At 53.6% G+C, this 24,467-nt stretch overlaps 1 protein-coding gene across 12 annotated transcripts in view; it reads left to right on the top strand.

The window, feature by feature from the left end:
- Positions 1 to 942: 942 nt before the first annotated feature.
- SNPH (syntaphilin) overlaps positions 943 to 24,467 on the top strand; it is a 35,824-nt gene continuing 12,299 nt past the window's right edge. For 4 of the 12 annotated variants that reach the window (XM_045981112.1, XM_045981108.1, XM_045981106.1 and 1 more), the window contains exons 1-3: positions 943 to 1,057; positions 1,321 to 1,426; positions 24,227 to 24,254. In XM_045981112.1, coding sequence (XP_045837068.1) covers positions 24,245 to 24,254 — 10 coding nt within the window. In that variant the 5' untranslated portion in view covers positions 943 to 1,057; positions 1,321 to 1,426; positions 24,227 to 24,244. Of the gene's footprint in view, positions 1,058 to 1,320; positions 1,427 to 2,816; positions 2,840 to 8,208; positions 8,328 to 21,714; positions 21,770 to 24,226; positions 24,255 to 24,467 lie in introns of those variants that run through there. The other 8 variants (XM_045981115.1, XM_045981113.1, XM_045981109.1 and 5 more) reach the window with 5 other exon arrangements.

Raw genomic sequence — 24,467 nt, 5'->3', positions numbered from 1 at the left:
CAATGACAGACAAATAGTATATATACAACATGTCAGCTGGAAATACAACAAAACTAGGGCAAAAGGAGTAGGGGAGGAGGAAATTACTATGTTATGTAGGGTGGTCAGGGAAGGCCTCCCTGAGCAGTGACATTTGAGCCAAGATCTGGAAAAGCGAGGGATGGTTTTGAGGCAAGGAATGACTAACCAGAAAGGTGCTTCAGAAGAGCCCCTTTCTACTGCTCCCCACTTCTTACACATGGAGTGGATAAGAAACAAGTCCAGAGAACTAGTTAACTTATCTAAGCTTGCATGGCTAGAAGTGGAAGGGCTAGGGAGAGAAGCCACTTTTCTGGGCTCTTTGGTCCCCTTATCCCCCCTGCATTAGCAGATGGAAGACAGAGGGAAAAGGTGTATAATGAACATTTAATTCAGGATGTGATTTTCTCTCTGTGTTTTCAAAGATTAACCATCTTAATACTTCAAAGACAAACATTTTCATTTTCAGATATTTAAGATTCTTGCCTTCATTTTCCTTAGTAGTCCAAATGCTGTTCACATTAAATAAGTAACCCGGGTACTCAGAAGCGAAAAGTGTTCCTCACGGAATTCTGATGCCATTACTAGTTAACATAAAACGTCGGTGTGCCAGGAAGTGAGATTGGTATCATCGACCCATGTTTCAGATGAGAAAACTGAGGCCCAGGGAGGTGAAGGGACTTGCCCAGGATCCCACCGCCTGTCCGTGGACAATGCGCTTTCCTAAGGGCCCCACTGCTCAGCTCTGAGCACAGGGTGGCGTGTAGGTGCGAGAGGACCCCACCCCATGCGTGCTCGCGCCCCGGCTCCCACGCCCTCTGGAGCAAGATGCCAACTATCTCTTTAAGAAGGAAAGTGAAGACGGGCCGCTTACGCAGCTGCCAGCGAGCCGCCCACTGGCTGGTCCCTTCCATCCACCTCACCCTCCCTTTCCCTCCCTCCCGGCAGCCCCAGCCCTGGCGAGCCGCCTCCAGCAGGGGCTCCGGAGAGCAGGTCGGCGGCCTGGGCAGGGCAGCCGAAGCCATGGAAGCCTCCGCAGGTGATGACAGGGACCCCGGGGACCTCCGGGCCCACCGCCCAGCTGCGCCCACTGCAGCGGCGAGTGCCGAGTGCGGGTGGGGGGAGGGGAGGCGCGGGCCGCGCCGGGAAGCAGACTGGACCAAGAGCCCGGCAGGCAAGCAACCTGCCCCCCGGGCTTCCTGGCTCCTGCGGCCCAGCTGGCAGCTGCGGGGGGCTCGGCCGCCCGGTGTCCCCGCCCGCGTTCACCCGCCCCTGTCTGTGTGTTTTCCCCCGCCGCCGCAGGTTGCTGAGCAGGGCCAGACAGCCGCAGCCGCGACTGCAGAGGCGCTGCGCCAAGCGGGGCCGGAGCGGTGCGAGCCGGCGGGCTGCGGAACGCCAGCGGACTCAGGTGAGGAGGCCGCGGCGGAGTCGAAAGGGGGCCCTGCGCTGCACCCGGCGGGCGGGCGGGCGGGCGGGGGCCGCTGGGAACCGCCCGCTGCGGTAGAATCCCTCAGAGGGCACCGGCCGAGGAGGGGTTAACTGTGACTCATTCCTACCCTCCCTTCATCCCCCCCACCCCACCCCCAAACCGTGAAAATCACTAATTACTGGATGCTGATTGCTGCGGGGAAGATGCCCAAGGTGGGCGATTAGGAGAGGTTTGGGGACCATCCCGTTCCTAAATGTCTTCCTCTTCCTGCATTTAGCAAATATTTAAGCCCCTTTCCCTTGTTGAGGTAGAGCAAGGGTACCTAGGGTGGAAGAAGGCTGGAAGAAGGGTGGAACCCCCCCCCCCCAAGCCAAGGTCAAGTGCCAACGACTGCTTCTTTACCACATTCCCCCCTGCGAGGGGGCAGGGCTCTGCAGTAGATCTGGAAAACATAGCCATGACCCCTACAGTGGGAGGTCTGAGCCTCAGTCTCCAGGAGCTCCCGCGGGAAAGGATGCTTTCTCCCTCCCTCCTCAGCAGAACACCTGCTAGCCTGGGAAGCCTCATATTCCCTTCCTCGACCCTGCATTCTGAGGAGAGGCCTGGTCACACGGCTTTCTGTTTCCTCTGCCCTCTCTGCCCATCTGGAGGTGTGGGATGGGCTGGAGGAACTTCCCAGGAAAAGGTGGTCTCTGCAGGCACGGTGGTGTAGGGAAAGTGCCAGAGAGTGGGGTTTGAGTCCCTTAGGCTGCTAGTAGGCCCCCAGTAGCCATCTTAAAATCCTTTAGGCGTGGGTGTCTGTCTGTTCATCTGTTAAATGCAGGAGTTGGATTCAATGGTCTGTATAGTTATGACATGTCATTCAAGTAGCTCTTACATGTCAGGGGGACCCCTCGAAAGCAACCCAGTTTAAGTCTGGGCTTATGAAATAATTCGGGTTTCCTCAGTTGGCCTTTTTCAACTCTGGGCTTCTCTAGTGAAACATGACCTTGTGAGCCTTGTGAAACAGGAGGCACCAGGCAGTCCTAGAGTGGCATCCTTACTCCATAGCTGGGGTGACCTTCGTGGGGTTGCTTTCCATCCCCAAGCTTCAATTTCCTCACCTGTAAATCTGGGAAGAGGCAGGCATGCCTCAGACGGTTGAGTGATGATTAAATGAGAAATGTCAGGAAGCACCTAAAACAGTGCCTGTGCCTGGCACATAGTAGGTCTTCATGGGTTGCAGGACTTGAGAGACAGACTCAGGGAAGAGAAGAGGGGCGGCTGCTTTTAGTTTCTTCTCCCTGCCTCCCACCCCACAGATCTCTTCCACGTCCCTGCGGATGGCATCCCTGCCAGGGGATAATGAATGCTGGAGTATGTTGGGCTGAGGGCCTAGGAAGCATCCAGGAGGTACAAACATTTCCACTGCAAGGGCCGTGACATCATTCTAGCAAATGATGGTCCCAAGGAGGCATATACAGCCCAGCACTGGGTTTGGAAACTCTTGGCATCCAAGGGCAAAGCCCCTAAGGGAAGAGAAGCATCAGAATCTTGTGTGCTGGCAGGGGTCAGGGGCTGGGGCCTCCTGATCCCATAGGGGTCCCGCTGCTGCTTCCTTGCCCTCCCTGGAGTCTCTCACTAGAATCTCCCTGAGACTGACAGTTGAGTGTTTGGTGTCTGTATTTCCTATTCTTTATCTTCCCTCCTGCTCTCCTTCCAGCCCAGCACTCACCGTTTCTTGCTTCAATGTATTCCACAGATACACTCTGCCTTTTTTTTTAAAATTAATTTATTTTTTTAAAGATTTTATTTATTTATTTCACAGATCATAAGTAGGCAGAGAGGCAGGCAGAGAGAGAGTGGAGGAAGCAGGCTCCCTGCTGAGCAAAGAGCCTGATGTGGGGCTTGATCCCAGGACCCTGGGACCATGACCTGAACCGAAGGCAGAGGCTTAACCCACTGAGCCACCCAGGCGCCCCATACACTCTGCCTCTTGATAGCATGATAAAGAAGCCTCCCCACAGGCTGGGGCAGGGCATTTTGCTGCTGCATCATTTGGGCCAAATGAAGTTATGTCCCCACCTGCCCTAAATCCGCATTAGATTGTGAGTGCCTCTGACGGAGGCCCTGTCTTTTTCCTATCTATGTCTTCAACCTCTAGCCCCTGGCTAGGCACAACGTAGGTGCTCAGTAAACGTTGAATGAGTTTGGGGAAGTTATGTCCCTAAGCCCACTAGGTTAGGGAGAAACTGCAGGAATAGGTTGACGGTTGTAGGAAAAGCACTCTTAAGCCCAGGGCACTGTGCAGGTTGCTGGTGGCCATTAATCACTAGTACTAATAGTGTCATTAGTGCTAATGCCAGTAGCCAGCAGTTGGTTCATCTTCTCCTCGAGGCAAGCTGGAAGGGGCTCAGTGAGGCTGGGAGAGGGGTGACGTTGGCAAACAGATGGTGCCTGCTGGTTTAAGAGGAGCGTGAAGGAAAGAGGGTTGGGAAGAACGTGATTCCTGCCTGTCGCTGTGCTTGTGGGTATTGGGAGGGGGGCAGATGAGGAGAATCAAGTGGGCCAAAGTGCACACGCAGTAGAAAATCTGGAGACCCAGGCCCCAGGTCTCACTCCACCCCTCCCTCAGTGTGTGACCTTAGGCCAGTCAGGACCTCTGGGTCCTGATGACAAGTCCAGATGACAGGACTGGATGACTTGATCCTTAAAGCCCCTTCTGGTCTGACGTTTTGTCATGTGCATTTTGTTAAATGAAAATGGGACAAGTATTATTACTCTTAGTTTCATCTGTGGACTACCAGGCCACGACCTACCTCGGGTGGTCCTCGTCACACATTATACCTGTTTGGAAGTTGGGGAGCCCAAGGCTGAGAGAGACTGACTTGGCTGTGGTGGTACAGATAGGAAGGGCAGCATGTTGCCTGACACCAGTCTGTCTGACCCGGAAGCGTGTGCTCTTCCAAAGGTTTCTCTCCCCAACCCCATGCAGACTTTGTTGTCATCACCGTGAATTGTGTGTGCTCTTGTGCATGTGCCTCGGGGTTTGGAGAAGGGAAAGCAGTGAAGGGACCGTGACCGGAGATCAGGTGCTTCCCCAAAGTGATGACTTCAGGGAACTTGCTGGGTTGAAGAGCGTGTATGTCAGGGTGGGAAGCCTTCCTTTCACCATGAGCCCTGCTTTGCTGGTGGGTGGTGGGTGCCCTTTCACTGCTGGGCCTGAACAATAGTCATGAGAGATGCACAATGTAAGTGCTCCCAATGGGTTGTGCTCTGTTTCATTTATTCCTGAGGTTATCCTGGTATGACTTTGACCCATTTCACCAGAGACAAAGCAGGGGTGGAGAGAGAAAGAGCCCCGCCCAGAGTCACACAGCTGATGAGCTGGGGGCACGCCATATTGGGAGTCAGCGGGGTGGCCTCTAGCCTGGTCCCTTGTGTTAACTGAGTAACTTTGGGTAAGCCGGTCTCCCTCTAAAAGCTGGCATTTCCACCCTGTAGATGGACAGAGACCTAACAGCCACCTTGTCCTAGAAAAGTGTGTGTGTGGGGGGGGGGGGGGGTGTTCCTTGTCTAGTTAAATGCTGGTCAGCATTTGCTTATTATTTCTTAGCTAGACCCTGGGCTAAGTGCTTGGGATACAGGAAAGAGTAAGAGTGACCCCTCGAGGGGCACCTGGGTGGCTCAGTGGGTTAAAACCTCTGCCTTCAGCTCAGGTCATGATCCTAGGGGTCCGGGATCGAGCCCCACATCGGGCTCTCTGCTGGGCAGGGAGCCTGCTTCCCTCTCTCTCTCTGCCTGCCTCTCTGTCTACTTGTGATCTCGATCAAAAAATAAAAATAAAATCTTAAAAAAAAAAAAAAAGAGGTGATCCCTCGCTTCAAGAAACTGATACCTGAGCAGGAGACAAACATCTAAACATGCAGGTCTGATAAACTGTCTAGGAGCCATGATGCACACTGATAAAGGTGTGTAATGGCAGGTCAGAGAGGGGAGAAGACCTTTCTTACTCCGAGGGCCAGGAAGGCTCGAGAGACATGGTGCCATTGTCACATCCTTGTTTTCGGAGTTGAGTTTATGAATCAGCATCATCCTCGTCCTCCACCCAGCTTAGGACATTTCCAGACTGTTCTAAAGATTTGTTGGCTTTTGGACCCCAGCAACACAAAAAGTGGCCATGGAGTCTGAGGGACCATTCATGCTCACCCTGGCACAGCTCTAGTGGAATAATCCATTTGTCCCAGGAGTCCAAGAACCTTTCCTGTCTTTAGAGGCTTCTAGAGGCAAGGCTCTCTGAAATTCCTCTTGGCAACCCTGTCTAGTGCTAGATTGCTAAGCCAGTAGCTTGGGGATTTCTTCATCTCTCTTCTCAGCGTGCCACCTGTCTGGAGCACCTGACACCTGGAGAGGTGAAGGCATTTGCCCAAAATTACGCTGCAAGGCTGGGATCTTAACTCTGGCCTAATTGGGATTGTATTTCTGAGCCATATGGGGTCTTTCTGCATCCAGGTCACCAGGGGCTGGAGGGCCATTTCTTCACTGGATGGACAGCTCATGCTGAGGGAAGGCTTGATGCCAGTGATATGGAGCTGGAGCAGGGGGCCTGCAGAGAAGAGGCCTGTGTCCCTCGGGCTGCTCTGTCCCTCCAAATGGACACATACTCATGCAGGATTTGTTACATGCTCAGCACTGTCCTCTGAACCGAGATGCTGAGCCAACCAGAAGGGAGTGTCTGGGAAGCAGCCTGGGAAAGTGGAAAGAGCCAGCATCCAGGGATCAGGAGCCGCAGGTCCTCGTCTCCACTCTGCTCTGCCCTCAACTCCCTGGGTGGCCTGGCCTTGGCTTTTCCACACCCACAAACCGACAGGCAGAGGTGGAGGTGTCTGAGGGTCCTTCAAGCGCTGACTGACCAGCTCTTTCTTCTGTTCTGTAAGCTCTTCAGGGGAGCAAATGTGGGTAGGATACAGGTAACTATAACTTGAGGAGGAATGAGAGAAATATAACAAGAGGCACGAGCAAAGGCTCTGCAGGTTTGCTGGAGGGAGGGGGCTTGGGGAAGGCTCGCTTCAAAAGCCACCTCTTCAAAGGCAGGATGAGGTGCAGATAGAGATGGTTTAGGATTGGTGGGGTTTTTTTTTGTTTTGTTTTTTGTTTTTTTAACCAAGAGAAAGAGCAAAAGCATGCTGTCATTCTGGGACTGGAAGGTTATATAGCAGAGCAGTGCTTCTCAGATCTCAAAGATCAGTACATTTGGGAATCTGGCCTAGCTTTGCCAACTTTGTATTTTGTCAGATGGACATTCAAATGACACTTAAACAAATTTCTGTTTACTACCACTGCCGTACAGTGAGAGAAAGAGCATTTTAACACCTCTACCCCCAAAGCAAGAAGACTATGTAATATCAGGTAGAAAAAAAAAGATACTCCAAATTAAATGCATTTTGCTTTATTAAAAACTCTGCTGTCCACATTTTTCTCTGTGCATCGCAGACGTGTTCTTGTGTTTGGCTCTGGAGTCACGCTGCCCTGTTTTCTATTCTGTGAAATGGGGACATGAGGCTGTCTACCTTGTAAGGTCATCAGGAGGTCTAGATGCCAGAATAAAACATGGAGAGCAAGGGACCTCAAGTTCCCTTGTCTTGACAGAGGCAGAATGGGGCTCCAGGCTGGTCGGGGACTATAGCCCCCTGCCAAGCACTTGCTGGCAAGAGCTGGCCTGCTCCCACCTCTCTCGCCATGCCAGCATGCTGGTCCCGTGTTTTGAGGATCCTCTGACTTACAAGAACAGGGATGTTTGTGACATCTTTTGTTTCTAAAATGTGGCCAACCGGGCAACATTTGTCTATCAAAATGTGTCTGCGGCCGACCCTCCATGGGCATCCTCCCATGTGAAGTTCTAGATACCAGCCCCTAGGGCTCCACAGTTGCCAAGAGAGAGTGAGGGCAGGGAAAGGCGATGAAGTTGGAACTGCAGACCTGGGCCAGGGTACCTGGTGTCCACAAGGTCGGATGACTCTGGTACTTTGTGAGATCTCCTTCTTCTGGGCCCACGGCTTCGTCTCCCAGGACTGAGGCCTCCAGATACCTCATTGTCCCTCTTGAAGCTGGTGCTGGCTGGGCCTCCCTGCCACAGGGGCTCTGGAAGCTGGGTCAGCATCTTCCAAAGAGGGGGCTTGGCTGGCGGCCTATGAGGCCTGGCACAGAAGCCACCCTTGAGAGACAGGTGTGAGGAGTTTGGTGCAGGAGTTGGGGGGCAGGTCCCATTCTTTGGAAGCCACACTGGCCCTGCTGCCGAGGTCTGCTGCTGTCTGCTCAGATCATGCTGAGGGTCGGCCCACGAGTGCCCTCCGCACATACAGCCCAGCTGTGTGGCTGGCACAGAGGGAAAGCTGGCCTTTGCTGGGGGGCAAAGCCTAGAGCAGAGAAGGACCTCAGATGGAGTGGAAGGGAACCCGGCTAGTGTGTCTGAAGCATGTGGCTTAGGGTCGAGGCCAAATTCTGGAGCAGCCGCAGTATGGCTGGCAGAAGGAACTTCATCTCTTAAGCCCCAGGGCCCAGCTCGAGCCACACACACATGGGGTGGGCGGGAGTCCTGGAAAAGTCATGAGCAAATGATAAGTAACTTGGTGTCCCTTTTAGCCGGAATCCTGGGTTGAGAGACCCTTAGAGGCCAAATGGCAGTTTCGTACTCAGTGTCTGTATGTGTATGTGTGTGTCTGTGTGTGTGTGTGTGTGTGCGCGCGTGCGTGTGTGCCTGGCTTCCTGAGAAACACTACTCATTGCTGGGGTTGCTTCTCCTTCTCTTTCCCCCACCCCTTCCCCTTTTTCTCCTTCTCCCAGTTTTATGGAAATGTAGTCAACAGGCAAGAAGCTGCACATATTTAAAGTGTACGATTTGGTAAGTTTTGACACAGTGTGGATCGTCACCCCAGTTAAGATAACAAATAAATCCATCATCTCCGAAAGTTTCCTCTTGCCCCTTTGTGTAAGTCCTCCCTCTCGCACCTCCCCCATCCCCAGACAGCCACTGATGTGCTCTCTCTTGCTGTCCATTGACTGTGCATTTTCTGGAATTTTATATAAAATGAAATCCTACAGTGTGTGCTTTTTTGGTTGCCTTTGGGGGGTCTGGCTTCTTGCACTCAGCATAATTATTTTGGGATTCATGTGGTTTTCAATATATTCCTTTTTATTGCTGAGTAGTATTCCATTGTGTGGATGAAGAAAAAACACAGCTGATCCCTTCCGTTGCTGATGGACAGTTGGGTTTCTTCCCAGTTTTTTGCTATCACAGATACAGCTGATGGGAGCGTGTCTATGTCTTTGTGTAGATAATACTTTCCCATCCTCTTGGGCAAAACCTCCCAAGGGTCTCCAGAGTGGCCGTACCATTCTATAATCCCATCTTCAGACCCGCAGCCTCACCAGCCCTTGGTGTGGTCCGTCTTCTCCCTGTTAACGATTCCAATAGGTGTGCAGTGGGATCTCTTTATGGCTTTAATTGGCATTTTCCTAATGACACATGCCGCTGAACATCTTTTCGTGTGCTTGTTTGCCATCCATATAGCTTCTTTGAAATTTCAGTTCTAACATTTTGCCCACTTTTAATATTTAATCATTTGGTTGTTGGTCTTCTTCTTACTGAGCTGTGAGACTTCTTTATACATTCTGGATGCAAGTTCTTTGTCAAATATGTGTCTGTTGCCCTAGTGGACCCAGTGGGAGTTACAGATTCAATGTGCACATGTGGGTGAGAGAGAAAGAGACAGAGACAGAGAGAAAGGTTCTGAAGGAGACTGGCTTCCTGAGGGACTCCTGCTTCTGGATCCATGTCTTCTCTGCTGCATGCAGAATACAAAGGACAGCTCCTAGAGTTCTTAAAGGTCACACATGACAACAGCTTCTCGGTCCCTGAGATCCCATGGGGTGTGGTGTCAGAGCCCACACAGACCTCTGATCTCGAGAGGAAGGGGTACCTTGTGCCTTTTGTTGCTTGACCCATGTCAAGTCAGGGAACCTTCCTGAGCCTGACCTACCTTACACCTGGTCTGTAAGGTGGGCACAGCTCATGAGTTAGAGGCCTGGAGCTCTCTATCTGGCTGCCCAGTTCCAAGGACATGGAGTATGTGTGGGCGTGATCTATGGCCACCAAGCGGCCTTTGGGAGGCAGAGGAGAAGGAGCTGTGTATCCACTAAGAAAGGTCTGCTGGCTTCGCCCTGGGCCGAGTCTGGGGCTGTGCTGGCTGGAGCAGCACTGGGCAGCCTTTCCTGCTTTGCTCTGGGCTGGGTGGTGTCTGCTTGAAGGCCTCATCACCTCTTCTGCCAGGGCCTCCCACCACTAGCCATCAGCACACCTGCTGCTTACGCCAGATGCCTCTGTGTGTGTGTGTGCGCACGTGTGTGCGTGCTCGTGCACAGGCTTAGAAACCCTCAGAAGGTGGAAGACTTCCACACAGGCGAGCCTGTGTGCAAACAGCCTACCTCCTGTGGTGTAAGAAGCGCTCTGAAGGGAGCGTGACCAAGGGGCTCCCCAAGAGCAAGTGGGAACTCCAGCTCCTATGAAGCTACACGCAGGCATCCCTGCTCGAGATGAGCTTGGAAGATGAGGAGGATGAGGAGAGCTTGGAAGGGCTTTCTGGGCAGAGGGCACTGCCATCGGCAAAACATGAGTTCACAGGGTGGGCTCAGACGTGATGAGAAGCAGGCTGGCGAGGAAGGCAGTTGCCAGGTTAGCACAGCCACTCCATTGGGTGCAAAGTGTTTTCTCTATTCTACAGATGGGGAGACTGAGGTACCAAGAGGTCAAGGGAGCTGTGCCCTGAGGCTCGTGAGTCAGTCATTGGCAGAGCTGAGGGTCCTGGCTGCTGACACTGTGTCAGGCTGTGGCCCAGGAGAAGTGGCCCCTCTCTGGGCTGCTTTCCCAGTACACGGTGAGCTCGTGGGGTTCTCAGGACTCCCGGATCATTCTGTTAGGCTGCCTGACTTCTGTCAGCAGGTGTCTGCTGGGCCTTGAATTGGAATCCACCGTGTCCCCGGCCCCTAGGGAGATCCGAGCGGCCGGAAGTATGAGGCCCACTCCTCTTTGGGCCTTTGCGGGCTAAGAGACCTGCGGCCACATTTGTGAGCCCAGGCGGGGTGCTGCGGCTCACGGTGCGAGGCCAGTACTGCTGAGGCTGCTCTGTGGGCTTGTGTGGGTCAGGTCGGATGTGCAGTCGCCACCCCTGTCCCACACTAGGGTCCTGTGACCAAGAGGGAGAGTGAACACTGGGCAGGCGGTGAGTGGTGTCTGCCCCCCACCTCACCCCGCACCGAGCCTACCCAGACACCTCCACCACGTTTCTCCCCGTGCCCTCATTCCCCACCGTCCCTCTCTTCTGGGCCCTCAGGAGCCTCCGTCCTCAGTTTCTCTAGAAGTCATCTTTGCTGCTCTCATTCCCTCTCCTCTGCTCCCCTTTAGGGTCTCCTGGTGCCCCTCCCCATCCCTCTCCAGCCCATCCCCAGCACAGCTGGGACAGCATCATCTCCTATAAGATGAACCCGACATTGTCATTCCTCTGCTCAGAACTCATAGGCTCCAAAGGCCCTCCGCCTGTGTCCAGCCTCCCCTTCCACTCCCCTGGGCCACTGCCCCTGAGCTGTCCTCCTTCTCTGTCTCCTGCTGGCCCCTACCCCCTCCCCACCAGCATCTGGGATGCAGCTCTGCACCCATCCTTCAGAGCCCTGCTCACTGCTCACGGGTCTCTCTCCTGAGTTCTGCAGAGGGACTGGCCCCCTCCCTCCTGTCATAGCCCCTCATTGGCAGGAACTGTGAACAGGGAGTCTTGGGCCATTAGGGAGCACTCAGCACACAGCAGAGGCTGGGTGAACGTGGACTGAAGCCACCCGCCACATCTGCCATATGGGGAAGAAGTGCTGTTGTCAGCAGGGAGGAGAGGCTCTGGGGGACTGGCTTTCAGTCCTGCTTGGAGTCAGGCCACTCCTGAGCTCGGTGCCTCTGGCAGTTTCCCCCTTGCCCCATGTGGGTGAAGATACTTGGCCCAAAGCTGAAGAAACACTGAAAGATCATCCTGGATAATTCCTGTTTGAGCTTGAACTTCTTGCCTTTTAAGAGGCAGAGCTGAGCGCCGGTGGTTTCGTCAAGTGGGAAACACAGCCGATGTGCGTGTGCGACGGGGGAGAGAATCACCTGGTAACTCAGGCCTTTCAGAAAGCAGTTTGGCAGCATACTTGGTGAGGCTATAAACCCACCCCCGGGGATCTATCCTGAGGAAGTAGGTCTGCATACAGGAAAATAATTATGCACAGAGGTCTGTATGGTAGCGGGTTTTTTTTTTGCTAGTGGCAAAGTCTAAACAGTCAACAAGGGAGGACGTTAACTTAGCCATGACGGGCCCATGAAATGGAAAACTGTGCAGCCCATAAAATACCTTTTATAGGAGCGCCTGACTGGCTCAGTCGGTGGAACGTGCGGCTCTTGATCTCAGGGTTGTAAGTTCGAGCTCCACGTTGGGTATGGAGGTTACTTTAAAAAAAAAAATCTTTAGGAAAAATATTTTTTATAAAGAACATGCCATGACATAGGCAATTCTTAAACCACGTTAAATTTTTAAAAGCTGTAAAGGTGCATATGTACCATGCTTATAACGACGTAAAAACACTTCCCCACCTCCCCTCAAAACCGTGTTTTTCTGTGCTTAGAAAAAAACTGGAGGAAACGGCAATGAAATTAAACAGTGGTTTATCTTTGAGTAGCAAAACTGAAAGGTTTTTTTTTTAATTGCACTACTTTTATAACTATAATAAATACCTTCACAAATATAACTATATCTAACCTTTTAAAATTATCCAGTGGGAGCTAAGGGAGTCCCTTTCAATTCCATGAACTTCTTGGAATGAATCATTCACTTGTCTCCAGGCCCTTATTTCCCTTATTTATAAAATAAGGGAAAGAAACTAGTGTTCACTGGGCCATTACCTAATTAAATTCTGCCAACAGATACCCCATTTTGCAGATGAGGAAGGTAACGCTCACAGTGGATTCTCTGCTAAGAACTAGGTTTTGCCCCAGGACTAAGCCCCTGCCGGGCATGCCAGCACCCCCTACCCTTATGATTCTGAAGATCTTTGACTTCGAGGTGGGGGCGGGGGAGGTGGGGAGTGGGACAGGAGGGAGGTGGGGAGTGGGACAGGATAGGTGAGAGGGACACCTGAGAGCACTGTGTCAACAGAGCCTGTGCAGGAGTTTATCTTACAGGGTGGGGAGGGTCAGCTCGCCAGCAGGTGGGGAGAAGTGCCTTCGGCTGACAGCAGGCAGAGCAGGTGTTCTCTGCTTTAACTCTCTGGCCTCAGCAGCCTCTAGCTGAACAAACTCTCCCCCTCAGTCCACGTCCCCATTCTGCAGGTTCCCAGCCTCCTTGTGCCTCTCAGTGCTGGAGATGCAAAGCTTCAGTCTAGGGTTTGAGTCCTGGCTCCACCACTGATTGACCTGGGGCCTCGGGCAAACCACCCACCCCCTACTTAGAGAGATTGGACTAGACCAGAGGTTCCAACGTCCAACGCCAGGCGGCTAACAAGCAAAACAGCCCAGGTGTGAGAGCAAGAGCACGGATAAGAACGCTAGCCAAAAGGAACTGCCTCCCAGCCTCAGTGGGTCAGAGCCATGCAGAGACAGACAAGCCAGAAATCTGGATTTTTTTTTAAGATTTTATTTATTTATTTGACAGAGATCACAAGCAGGCAGAGAGGCAGGCAGAGAGAGAGAGAAGGAGAAGTAGACTCCCTGCCGAGCAGAGAGCCCGACGCGGGGCTCGATCCCAGGACCCTGAGATCATGACCCGAGTCAAAGGCAGAGGCCTTAACCCACTGAGCCACCCAGGTGCCCTGCAATCTAGATTTTTAAAAAATACAAAATGTCTCAATTTATTAATGCCAACTCAGATGAAAATACATACATATGCAGGCCGAGGGAAAGCGGTCTACAGGCATGATGATGTGGCCTGTGGGCTGCCCACCTGGGACCTCTGGAGTCACCATCTCTGGCACCTTCTGGCTTTGGCTGTCTGGTTCCTGGACTCCTAGTCTACCAATGGAGAGGGGCCTAGGCGGAAGGAGGCCCACGCCTGTCAGAGGAGGAAGGCCAGTCTGCTAGGAAGAGGTGGACCTAAGAGGCTCTCTTGGGCCCTGGGCTGATACATGGACTTTAAAAGGCTCTGCCCTGCTGCCTGCCAGAAACTGCCCCAGCTGCGGCTTGTGGACTGGGCACAGCACTTGGCAGTTGGCCTGCACAGCCTGGCTTCATCATCCTGACCATGATGAACCTCACACGCCCACAAGGAAGTTGGCCCTGTGTGCGACCATCATGCCCCTTGGAGGGGACCTGGCAGGTGCCGGGGCTAACGGGGATGTTGGGTACCTGGAGCCAAGCACACGCGGAGTGGGAGTACGTGTGCACACTGTGCGTACACACAGCTGGGCCCGGGTGTGCCAACCTGGAGAGCTGGGCTTAGTGTCCTGGAGAGCTGGGCTTAGTGTAGTCCATGCTTGTTCTTTGCCCTGGTGTGTTCTGCGAAGCCGCAGCAGACCTGGAGTTAGTGACTACAGAACCGCCGCTGCGGAGGAAGAACACAGGGCTGGGTTCCGGCGAGCCAATGCTCACACCCTTTCCGTCCACGGATCGATACGTTGCCTCAGTTTAGGGTGTTTCTGTCTAAAGACAACTCTTTAATATAAACTGTTGATGTCATCCATGTGGAACTCATACAGACAGCTCGGTAATTCCTACTGAACGATATCGCCTGACACACGGATTTTCGCCGCACATCACAGATTCTTGTACGTGGAAACGCTAGCCCCCGAGCTACACTGCGGGTCATTTTATGCAGCAAAATCACCGACAAAAAGCACAAAAATGTAAAAAAAAAAAAAAAAAAAAAAAAAAAGGTAACTAAGGCTGCAGAAAGGACCTGTTTGCAGTATAAGAAGTGAAACAAGGTCACTTCCACCCCAGCTGGGAACGTGCACATCAGGAGCTCACGTTCTTCACCCGCTGTGTGCGTCCCCCAGAACCGTGGGTATTGGTCTGGGGGATACAAATAACTTTTATCGAGTAGGTGAATTAGCAAATACAGAATCTGCAGATAATGAGGCTTCCCTAGAATCGTGTATCCTTCATCCTTCTCTGGGGGGGTGCTACCAAGATTAGGAGTTGTTGGCACAACTAACTGGGCTTTCTGGTGCGGAGATGTAATTGGGAGGGGGAGCTGCGCTGGTCCTGGGCGCCCCCCTCCCAGCACTGCCACCTCATACCTATCAGTGGGTCCCCCGAGTCTGAGCTTCCTTGGTGGTAAAATGGAGAGAACACTCCCTAAGCTGTGGGGGGGATGTAAGTGTGAATTACGAGCATAAATGTGGAGCCCCCAGGACTCCTCGGAGGGCCTGGCTGGGTGCTGACTAAGTGCCGGCTTTCATCCTTTCCCCTCAGGTGTGGTTATTAAGGGTTTTGCCCTCCGGTCCCTGCTACATCCTGATGATTCAGGTAACTCTCGGCTCATGGTCGAGCAGGAAAGCACCACGTGTACGAAGGACTATAATAATGTAATATAATAATATTAACCCAGGGCCATGGAGCTTCCCCCCCGCCCCCGTCCCGTTTTGATTTGCTAAGAAGCCTGCACGTACTTGGATGATGACATCACCCCACTTATTCAGCAAATATTTATTGAGGGCCTCTGATGTGCCAGGCACTGATCTAGGTGCTGAGAATTATATAAAGAACAAAAGGCATAGACTTCCTTACCTTCCTGGAGCTTATATTCTGGAAATAAAGTAACATAGAACCATCTGTCGCTAAGAACTATGGAGAAAATGCATGAGCAGAAAGAAGGAGTGCTGGGGAGGAAGGATTGTATTTTATTTGAACAAAGTGGTCGAGGCAGGTTCACTGAGAAGGTGGCCTTGGAGTAAAGACCCGCAGGGGGAGAGAGAACACACGGGCAGAGGTCGGGGAGAACATTCTGGGCAGAGAGAAGAGCCTGTGCAAAGGCCCTGAAAAGGAGTGTGGCTATAGGGCAGCATGCGTGAGGGGAGTAGGAGGTGAAGGTCAGAGGGAGAAGGAGGGGGGAGTCTGCAGGGCTCAGCATTAGCCAGAGTAAGGACTTCCGCTTCCATTCCAGCATGGGCCACTGGGAAAGGTTTTGGGCAGGGGAGCGGCAGGACCAGAGTCATACTACAAAAAGCCCTCGGTACTGATGGGTGCATCCCCTGGAGGGAGCTGCTGGCTTGGGCCAGAGAGGGAGCAGGGAGGCCTCACATCCAGAGCAGGAGTTCGTATTTTGGATGTGTTCATTATTAAGACCTTCCATTAGATCAAAGTGGCGATGTCCTGAAATCCCACCATTTGGTAGGCAAGGATTGGTTTGTGACTTTTTCTTCTTTTTGCACCGGACCTAAGTGCCTACGAATGATTCTGTGGTCAGGGACCCCTGAGATACTAGTTATTATAATATTTCAGATTAGATTCTGGACTGGGGTGAAGATGTAATATGTATGAATAACACCAGAATTAAGACTAGATTCGGGTTGGTAAATAATGACTCCTGTTTGTGGAACGCTGTGTACGCTGGGCTCCTGCTAGGCATGTCGTGGCCCTCTTGCTGACCATGTGCAACAACTGGAAGTAGCCCCATTTTACAGGTAAAGAGACTGAGGTTCAGAGAAGTCAAGTCCTGCTGTCCCAGAGATGGTGATGGAGTCTGGAATTCAAATCCAGCTATACTGGAGGCCAAAGCCATGGTTCCTGCCTTTTAGACTAAGCCTCTTAACCTTAACTATTCAAAGGACTTTCAAAGTCAAACAGATGGTCGCAGAATCTCCCTTTTAAGGCATTTTTTTTTTTAAAAAGATTTTATTTCTTTGACAGAGAGAAACACAGCAAGAGAGGGAACACAAGCAGGGGGAGTGGGAGAGGGAGAAGCAGGCTTCCTGCCGAGCAGGGAGCCTGATGCAGGGCTCGAACTGAGGACCCTGGGATCATGACCTGAGCCAAAGGCAGAGGCTTTACCCACTGAGCCACCCAGGCGCCTCCCCTTTTAAGGCATTTTTAACTGCTCGTTTTCAGTAAATGAAGGGGTGGGGCAGCTCCTCAGAGAGGGAAGACTGGTTGAGAGAAAGGTTTATAATTACCCACCCTCCTTTAGCAAGTGTGAGCCATACCAGGCCCTGCCAAAAGGCCCCCGACCTTAGCGACAGTGAAAGAATTGGGCCTGACATGAGCAATGCCCGCTGGAAATCAGCCAGACAGGGATCATCTGCTGAGGATGGCAGGGAAGCCAGCCGCTGGGAAGGAAAGGAGACCTGGGAAGAGAGATGAAGCATGCTGACATGGCGGGGCGTGGCTCCTGGGCTCAAATAGCACCGGTTGGGCCAGACTAGTGTCCCCCCTCCTTAGGCCAGTGGGACTAATGTCCCCCTGCGCAGCCCCCAGGAGCTTCAAGGAGATGGATGAGACTTGGATCCCAGCAGGAGCAGCATGTCCAGGACGGTTGGTGGGATGGGAATCAGCTGGCCCTCCTTGGTATCATGTCTCTGCTCCCACAGGTCACACTGTGGCCTTTGGCAAATCTGTGGTTTTCTGCTTAGGAAAGAGTGGCAGTTGGGCTAGATTGTGAAGCAATGCTGGGGAGAGTGAGAGTGGGAGGGAGGGAGAGCCAGAGACAGCTGGGGTTGATGTGGTTCCCAGGAAGATGGACGCCATCTGATCTCAGATGGGGAGGGGCTCTCCATGGAAAGGGGCTGTGATCCCAAGCAGAGGGAATGACAGGCCCACATCTCTTCGGTCCTTGTGTCCCATGTGTTTATGTGTCCTGCAGCCTCCCATCAGTGGAGCACCGGCACACACAGGGTCCTCCGGGTAGGCTCTGAGGGCTTGTCCCTCCTTGAACTTGCAGGTTTCCCAATGGGCAGTCCTTCCCCACTGCAAATCCCATGCAGACGTGTCTCTTGTAGCATTCATTTCAAGATCTTTATGTCTCCTGAAGAACTGGTCTGCTTCTTGTTCTCCTGTAACCGTGAGAGCGAGACTGGGCAGCATTTCTTGTTTTGCGCTGGTGGCCAGGAAGCTCAGAGCTGCTTCTGAGCCTCGTCCACAGTGCGTTGTCATCGGGCTGTGGCACTCCCTTCTGCCCTCCCCGGTTTTGGTGTATGTTTTACCGCATGCCATTGTGAGCGGCCCTGAACTGGGTGGGACGTATGCGGTCTTACCTCTAGGCCTCCCTTCCATGACTTCTTTACCCAGAAAGCTACCCTTCATTCTTATTTTCTAGAACTTCTGCCTGGATCCAAATGAGGGCAAGGGCTGGGGGTTCTCTCGCTGCACAATGATAGATCGTGACAAAGTCTACCCAGGATCCCTTCCATTCTGGACTTCTGAGAGCGTGTTTGCCCTGTTGGTACTTGGGGGTAAATGTGGGAGTGGGGAGGGGGCCAGGAGAAGACCTGGGCCAGCAAGATAGTCCCGAGACATAGAGGTCCCTCCATCTTCCCCTTCCTCTGGCGCTTTAGAGCTGGAAGTTTGCGAGGAGGAGGTGGGGAGAGGAGCCAGGCTCAGGCTTGACAGCTCTATCAGCCAGGAAGCCCAGGAGAGCATATGCTACAGCCAAGGTCGCTGAGGGCCTCCATCTGCCAGAGTCACTTGCCAGGCGGCCACTGAGCTAGGCCAGCACCAGAGCCCCTCGGGTCCCCTACCTCCCCGTGCATGTCTGCAGACAGGCAGCCCTTGAGCAGCTGGAGGGCGGGGACAGAAACTGGTGTGCCCCTGCTGCCCCCTGCCCACATAGGAGTCCACCCCAGGGTGGCTGGGCTGGGAGAGGGCGCCAGGAATTCCAGAGTCGCTCCCGAGGTAGTGGTAGAACAAAGACTGTCTGAAGAATGGAAAAGAGAGATCTCCCTCTGGGAAGCTGTGGTAGGAAAAGCCAGAAATTCTCCATCCTCCCATGGCCTAGGACATCCCCAGCCCTCCATCTATCTGTCCACCCACTCTGTGGGCTGGGTCCTAGACAGAAGGGTGGGGTCAGAAGGGTGACTCCCACCAAATGCACCATGACTGAGACTCAAGGTCACCAAGAGGGACCCAACAAGGTGGCCGGAAGGAGCTGAGGGCCCCTCAGTGGAGGAGAGCTCACTCAGCAGCCCGGCGAAGGGGCAGGATGTCAGGGCTGCTGGGAGGGGAGAACGGTGGTCTTCACGTGATGGCTTCTCCTTTACCCACAGTCTGGGTTCTGGGGGGTGCGGAGAGAAACACTGGTTGGGGGAGAGGCACGTGAGAAATGTCTTTTTTGATGCTGTTCCTTCCTCTGCTTACCTCCTGTTCTGGTGGTGTCCAAGCTTGCAGAAGCACCTCACACCCCCTCTCTTCCACATGGTCTGAGTCTTCTGGGAAAGCAGATTTCTCCTCTCTTGTGCAGCGTAACGATATGTGTCCCGGTTGCATTATATTATGAGACCTTCTGATGCGGTAGAAATGCAGGCGCCGACGGCCTGTAAATCCAAGTGTGACCTTGGGCAGTCTTGCCACCTCTGCAGCTTCAGGTTTCCCACACATCAGACAGACCGGTGTCCACCCGGCCTCCCTGCACCGGGAATGAGCAAGAATCAGATGGGCTGGTGGCGGCACAAAACTTCCAAAGGGGCAAACTCTGTCTCCTGTCTCCTCCGGGCTGACCCAGAGTCAGGAGCTCCAGGAAAGGGCCTGGGGCCAGCCGACTGATGTCAGGCAGAGGGCTATGGGCTCCGTCTGGTTCCTACCCCATGGCCCCTGGCTGAGCCACCCTACATGAGTTCCCCTTTTTTGGACCAGGCCTGTCTGTTCATTTAATATATATACACATATAATGTAGGTTTAAAAAATGTGGTTTTTTTTATGGTGACAAAAATTCATACACCATAAAATCCACCCTTTTAAAATGTACAGTTCAGACAATGAAATATTACTCAGCCATCAAAAAAAGAGAAATCTTGCCATTTGCAATGACATGGATGGAACTAGAGGATATTATGCGAAGTGAAATAAGTCATCAGAGAAAGACGATGATTGTATGATCTCACTCATATGTGGAATTGAAGAAACCAAACAGGATCATAGGGGAAGGGAGGGAAAAGTAAAATAACATGATAGCAGAGAGGGAGACAAACCGTAAGAGATTCTTAACTCTAGGGAGCAAACTGAGGGTTGCTGGAGGGGAGGTCGGTAGGGGGATGGGGTAACTGGGTGACGGGCGTTAAGGCGGACAGATGACATAATGAGCACGAGGTATTATAAGCAACTGATGAATCACTAGATTCTATCTCTGAAACTAATACACTATATGTTAATTAATTGAATATAAATTAATTTGAGAAGAAACGCCTCCAAAAAATGTACAATTCAGGGGGGTTTAATATATTCACAGTGTTGTGATCCGTCACTACGATCTAGTTCCAGAACATTTTCATCTTCCCCAAAAGAGCCTCCCACTAGCCGTCAGGCCCTCTTTCTCCTTCTCCCAGCCCTTGGTGACCACTGATCCACTTCCGGTGTCTGCAGATTTGCCTGCTAGGGACATTCCATATCAATGGAATCAGACAACGTGTGGCCTATTGTGTCCGGCTTTTTTCATCTGGTGTATTTCACGGTTCACCCATGCTGTGGCAGGTGCCGTCCTGCCAGTCACCATATGTACCATGTTTGGTCCATCCAGTCACTGGACTCTGGCGGACTCCTGGGTTGGTTTCCTCCTTTTGGTCACTGTGAATAGTGCTGCTGTTCCTAAACCAGCTGGTGTGTGAGTTCCTGTTTTCTGTTCTTCGGGGCATCTACCTACCAGGGAAATTGTTAGGTTCTGTTGTAACTCTACAGTTAATGTTTTGGGGAAATGCCCCCCCATTTTCCCACAGCCACCCTGCATTCCCACCAGCAGGGCACGAGAGCTCCGGCTTCTCCCCTCCTGCCCCCACACTGGTTATAGTCCTTCTTTTTGGTGATAGCATCCCTCCTTCTAGACGTGAACTGGCTCCCTGTGGAAAAGACACAGTACGTAGATGTTAAACTGCGAAGCATTATTAGCTAGAGCAGCAGTCTGCCTGCAGACCTTGCACGTGTGGGTCAGATGCTGGGTGGGGAGGGGGGGTCCCTGCAGGTGAAGCGGGGAAGGAGGCCTGAGCCCACCCCACACACCCCAGAGGCAAATTCTCCCAATGGTTTGCAAACCACAGGGCTTGACGCTCACCAAGGCCTGGAATCCAAGTCTAATCCCTGAAGGCCGCTGTGGAGTGGCCATCGCAGCCCTCCGCACTGTCCCTCTGGCCTCGGGCATTGGCCAGGTCATGGGTCTGTGTGTCCAGCTACCGCACTGGGGTGGCCGCAGTGAGAAGGAGCCCAGAGGTTCCCATCTCTGGGTCCAGCTCCAAGAGCAGCTGGCGCAGAGCACAGGCAGCAAGCTGGGGAAATGGCACCGCTGCCCGCTTCCCAAGTTCAGGGAGAAAGGTCCTCAGTTTCTCTGAGCATGTAGACAACCGTAGGGGCTGTTGAGGTCACGAAGCCACTGGAAGGCTTACTGAGCTCCTCGGCCATGGAGAGCCCTGGTACACTAATCCTCCGAGACGCAGAGCATGGCTGCTGGCACAGACCCGGGCCAGCCTTCCACCTCCTGCTTCTCCTGGCTTTGGCATTCGAGGAGCACCAGGCGCTCTGCTGTTTGACAGGAGGAATGTTCTGCCTTCTCGTGTTGTCTTGGCAGAGAGAGGACCCCTCCCAAGTTCTGTTCTGTTGATCGCAAGGCTCTGCTTTCTGCAGCTGTCAGAGGCTTGAGTCATGAGACACAGGCTGTTCTGTTCCCTTGGATTTCAGGATAGCTTTCTTCTTCTATTGATGGCCGAGTCTTTGCAAAAAAAAAAAAAAAAAATCATTTCTAGTATGTATGGGGACTTTCAATTAGCTAGAATATGAGATTAACGCAAGTGCCTGGTTTCTTGCCCATGACACTGAGTAAAAGGCCAGTGTCTCTTTGAAGAGTGCAGCTTTCTCAGGTTGCAGGGGTGGAAGCTGAAACCCAGGAGCCCTAGGAATGGAAGGAGAGAAAGCATTCATTGAAAGTCCATCATTTCCTTAACAGCCCAGAATCAGAGAAAGCTGGACCCAGAAGTGTCCTAGAGACCATCTAATCTAACTCTTGGCCTCCCAGATGTGCCTGCTCAAACCACCGTGTTACTAAGACTAGTGTGTTGGATTGTGTTTGTTTTTATGAACTCCGCAGAGGGTGCTGTTCCCTGACATTCCCCCCAGGGCATGCATGCTGAGTGGTCATGACGGTGAGTGAGGGGAGAAGTCCAGGGGAGAGGACCACGGGGCACAGCCTTGCAGAAGGCACGTGATGTGTGCATGAGGACAGGCAGGGAGCAGGCTGCAGGCTGGACTGATGGCCCAGGCAGAGCAGCAGGAGTGACTGGCGGGGACTTCCCAGAGGGCCGCTGAGAACACGGGGCAGGGGTATAGAGGAGCAGGCCTTGAATGCCAGAATCAAGAGTAATGCCTAATTTTTACATAATCGGGGCCCCTGATGCACCTCGAGGTTCCATGGCCTCACCTCTGTTGCTTCTGCGGCCCCCTGACCATGGCTCTTCTCACGTCTCACCTGGGAGGGCTCGATAACCCACCTGGTCTCCCCGCCTATGTTCTCCCCAGCCACATTCCGCAAAGGCCCCCACCTCAGGGGCTTTCTAGACTGCAAGTCCGATCGCGTCCGTCCCCCTTCCAAGGCCCTTCCTTGGCTTCCTGTTGCCCACGATCCTGGCTTAGGTGGCTCTGTGTGGCCTGGCACTGCCTCGTCCTGCAGCCCCCCCGCCACTGTGCCTCTGACCTCACCAGGCACCCTGGTTTCCTCGGCTGCCATGCCGTTGAACGACTCACTGCCTCTGCCCAGCCTTCTCCTTCCCTCCCACTTGCTTTCTCTGACTGACGAACTCATATTCATCCCTCAAGACCCAGTGTAACTTTCTTTTTGGAGACGCTTTCTCTGACCCTTGAGAGGCCACGTAATGCCTTGACTGTGTTTCTGTTTTGAAGCTGACGTTGTGTTGCAATGATCAACTTCCAAGATACTGGCGAGTCCCACTTTTGAGTGTGTACGGTGCTGGGCAAGCCCCAGCTACAGTAGGCCACGAGGTGCCTTCTGTCACAGATAAGGAAGCTGAGATGCAGAGAAGGGGCATGACTTGCCCAAGGCAGGCACCCGGAGGACGGAGCTGGGATTTGAGCCCAGATCTGTTTGGCTCTATTTCTGTATCCTTTTGTCTCCTGTTCCCTGGATCCCGCTGGATCCCCTGGACCCCCAGTGTAGGCCTTCGGGGGACAGGCAGGATGGGGAAGTGGAGGAGGTTGGAGGGAAGGCCTGCCTTTACTCTGGTGTTGAGATGATTTAAAGAGACTCTCAGCCTAGCCCCCGCAGTAAGGGGTTCCCTCGCAGCTTCCCTTCCGAGCAGCCGGCTCTGGCTGCCTGGGCACAGGGCTGGGGGACTCTGGGAGCAGGCACGCGGCACGGGCGACACACGCACCATGGCAACCTGCCTCCTCTCTGGGGCCCGGAAGGGGAGGGAGGACTGGAGAGAGCGCACCAGCCTCTGAGCAGGATCCTGGAGAGGTGGCTCTCTTTGCGCCTGGGTGGCTTCTGCCCTCCCACGAGGGATCCCGCCTACAAGGTCCCATCCCAGCAGGGGAAATGCCACTTCCACCTCTGTCCCAGAGGGATGGCCAGCTCTGGGCTCCCCGGAGACCACTGGGTCCATCCAGGTACAAATGTTGTCCCCTTCCCAGCACCCCTGGCCAGGGAGGAAAGAAGAGCAAGCGCAAGAGGAGGGAGGTAAGGTAGTAGCAGGGACCGCTGAGACAAAGCCCTCATTGTACTGAGGCCAACTCAGCTCCAAGGCAAACCATGCATGTGGCCTGCCTCCCCGGACAGAGGCCTGGGCCTCCACCTGGAGTTTCTGAGCTCCGTAGCAACCCTGGCCCAAGCTGGCTTGGAAGAGAGAGGCCTGTCCTTCGACCCGAGTCTTGCCTCTGCCAGGAAGTCCTCCTGAGGGCACTGCCCCCTCAGTGCATCATCCCAAAAGCAAGAAGGGAAGGGGTGAGGCTCCAGGGAAGCCAGGCTGCCCGGGACTAGAAGCCAGGGTCTGTCTGGCCATGAGCTAGGGCATGTCGGGCCCAAATCTGATAACAAATCACCCCTCTGGCCCATAGGCAGTGCCTTGGTGGTCTTCCTGACAAGTGCGGGGAGCACTAAGGTCCCATGGTTCTTCCTCCAGGGGCTGGCCCGATGGTGCCAGGAGGCCTTGTCCACGTGACCGGGGCATGATGGGTGGGACACCTCCCCGAGCTGGGACGAGCAGCTCAGGTCACAGGCCTGCGCAGGGCACCCGACACCTCCGGGTCGACAATGCCGCCTGTGTCTGGGCCCTCCAGGGGAACAGGCTCCGTTCTGTGTCACAGCCAGGAAACAGGCCACCTGAGCGGTGCCTTTGTCCCCTTAGGAGGCAGCTCCGCCACCGGGCAGGCCGAGCGGGCTCCCCAGAGGCCCTGACGTGGGAAGGGGTGATGCCTGGCCAGGGGACTCCAGAGTCTGACCCCGGCTCTGTCTGAGCCTCAACAGCTGGTGCCGGCCTGCCCCCTGTTGGCCCTGCCCCATGCTGGGGGTGTGAATGGGGTGCGTCCCTCCCTCTTGAAGGCTCAGCTTCCTCATCTGTATGGGGACTAATCACAGCGCTTCCTCATAGGGTTTTTGGGAGGAGCCCATGGCGCACTGTACGTAATGAGCTTGGCCCGGGGTCTGCGCGCAGTGGGGCTCGGTGAACGCTTCTCTCCAGCATGGGGGAAGGTCGGGGCACGGTGTCCTTGGCCACGTCTCCAGTACCCCAGGCTCCTGTCCTTTGTCCCTGCTCTGAGCATGGAAGGAGGGAACAGGGCTATCTGGAGCCGGCACAGGACTCGGGGCGGCCCAGAGCCCAGACCCCTCCA

This window comes from Meles meles, chromosome 16 (genome assembly GCF_922984935.1).
Source record: "Meles meles chromosome 16, mMelMel3.1 paternal haplotype, whole genome shotgun sequence".
NCBI lineage: Eukaryota > Metazoa > Chordata > Mammalia > Carnivora > Mustelidae > Meles > Meles meles.
Note: the sequence above shows the minus strand (reverse complement) of the source record. Positions and strands in the feature narration are given on the sequence as shown.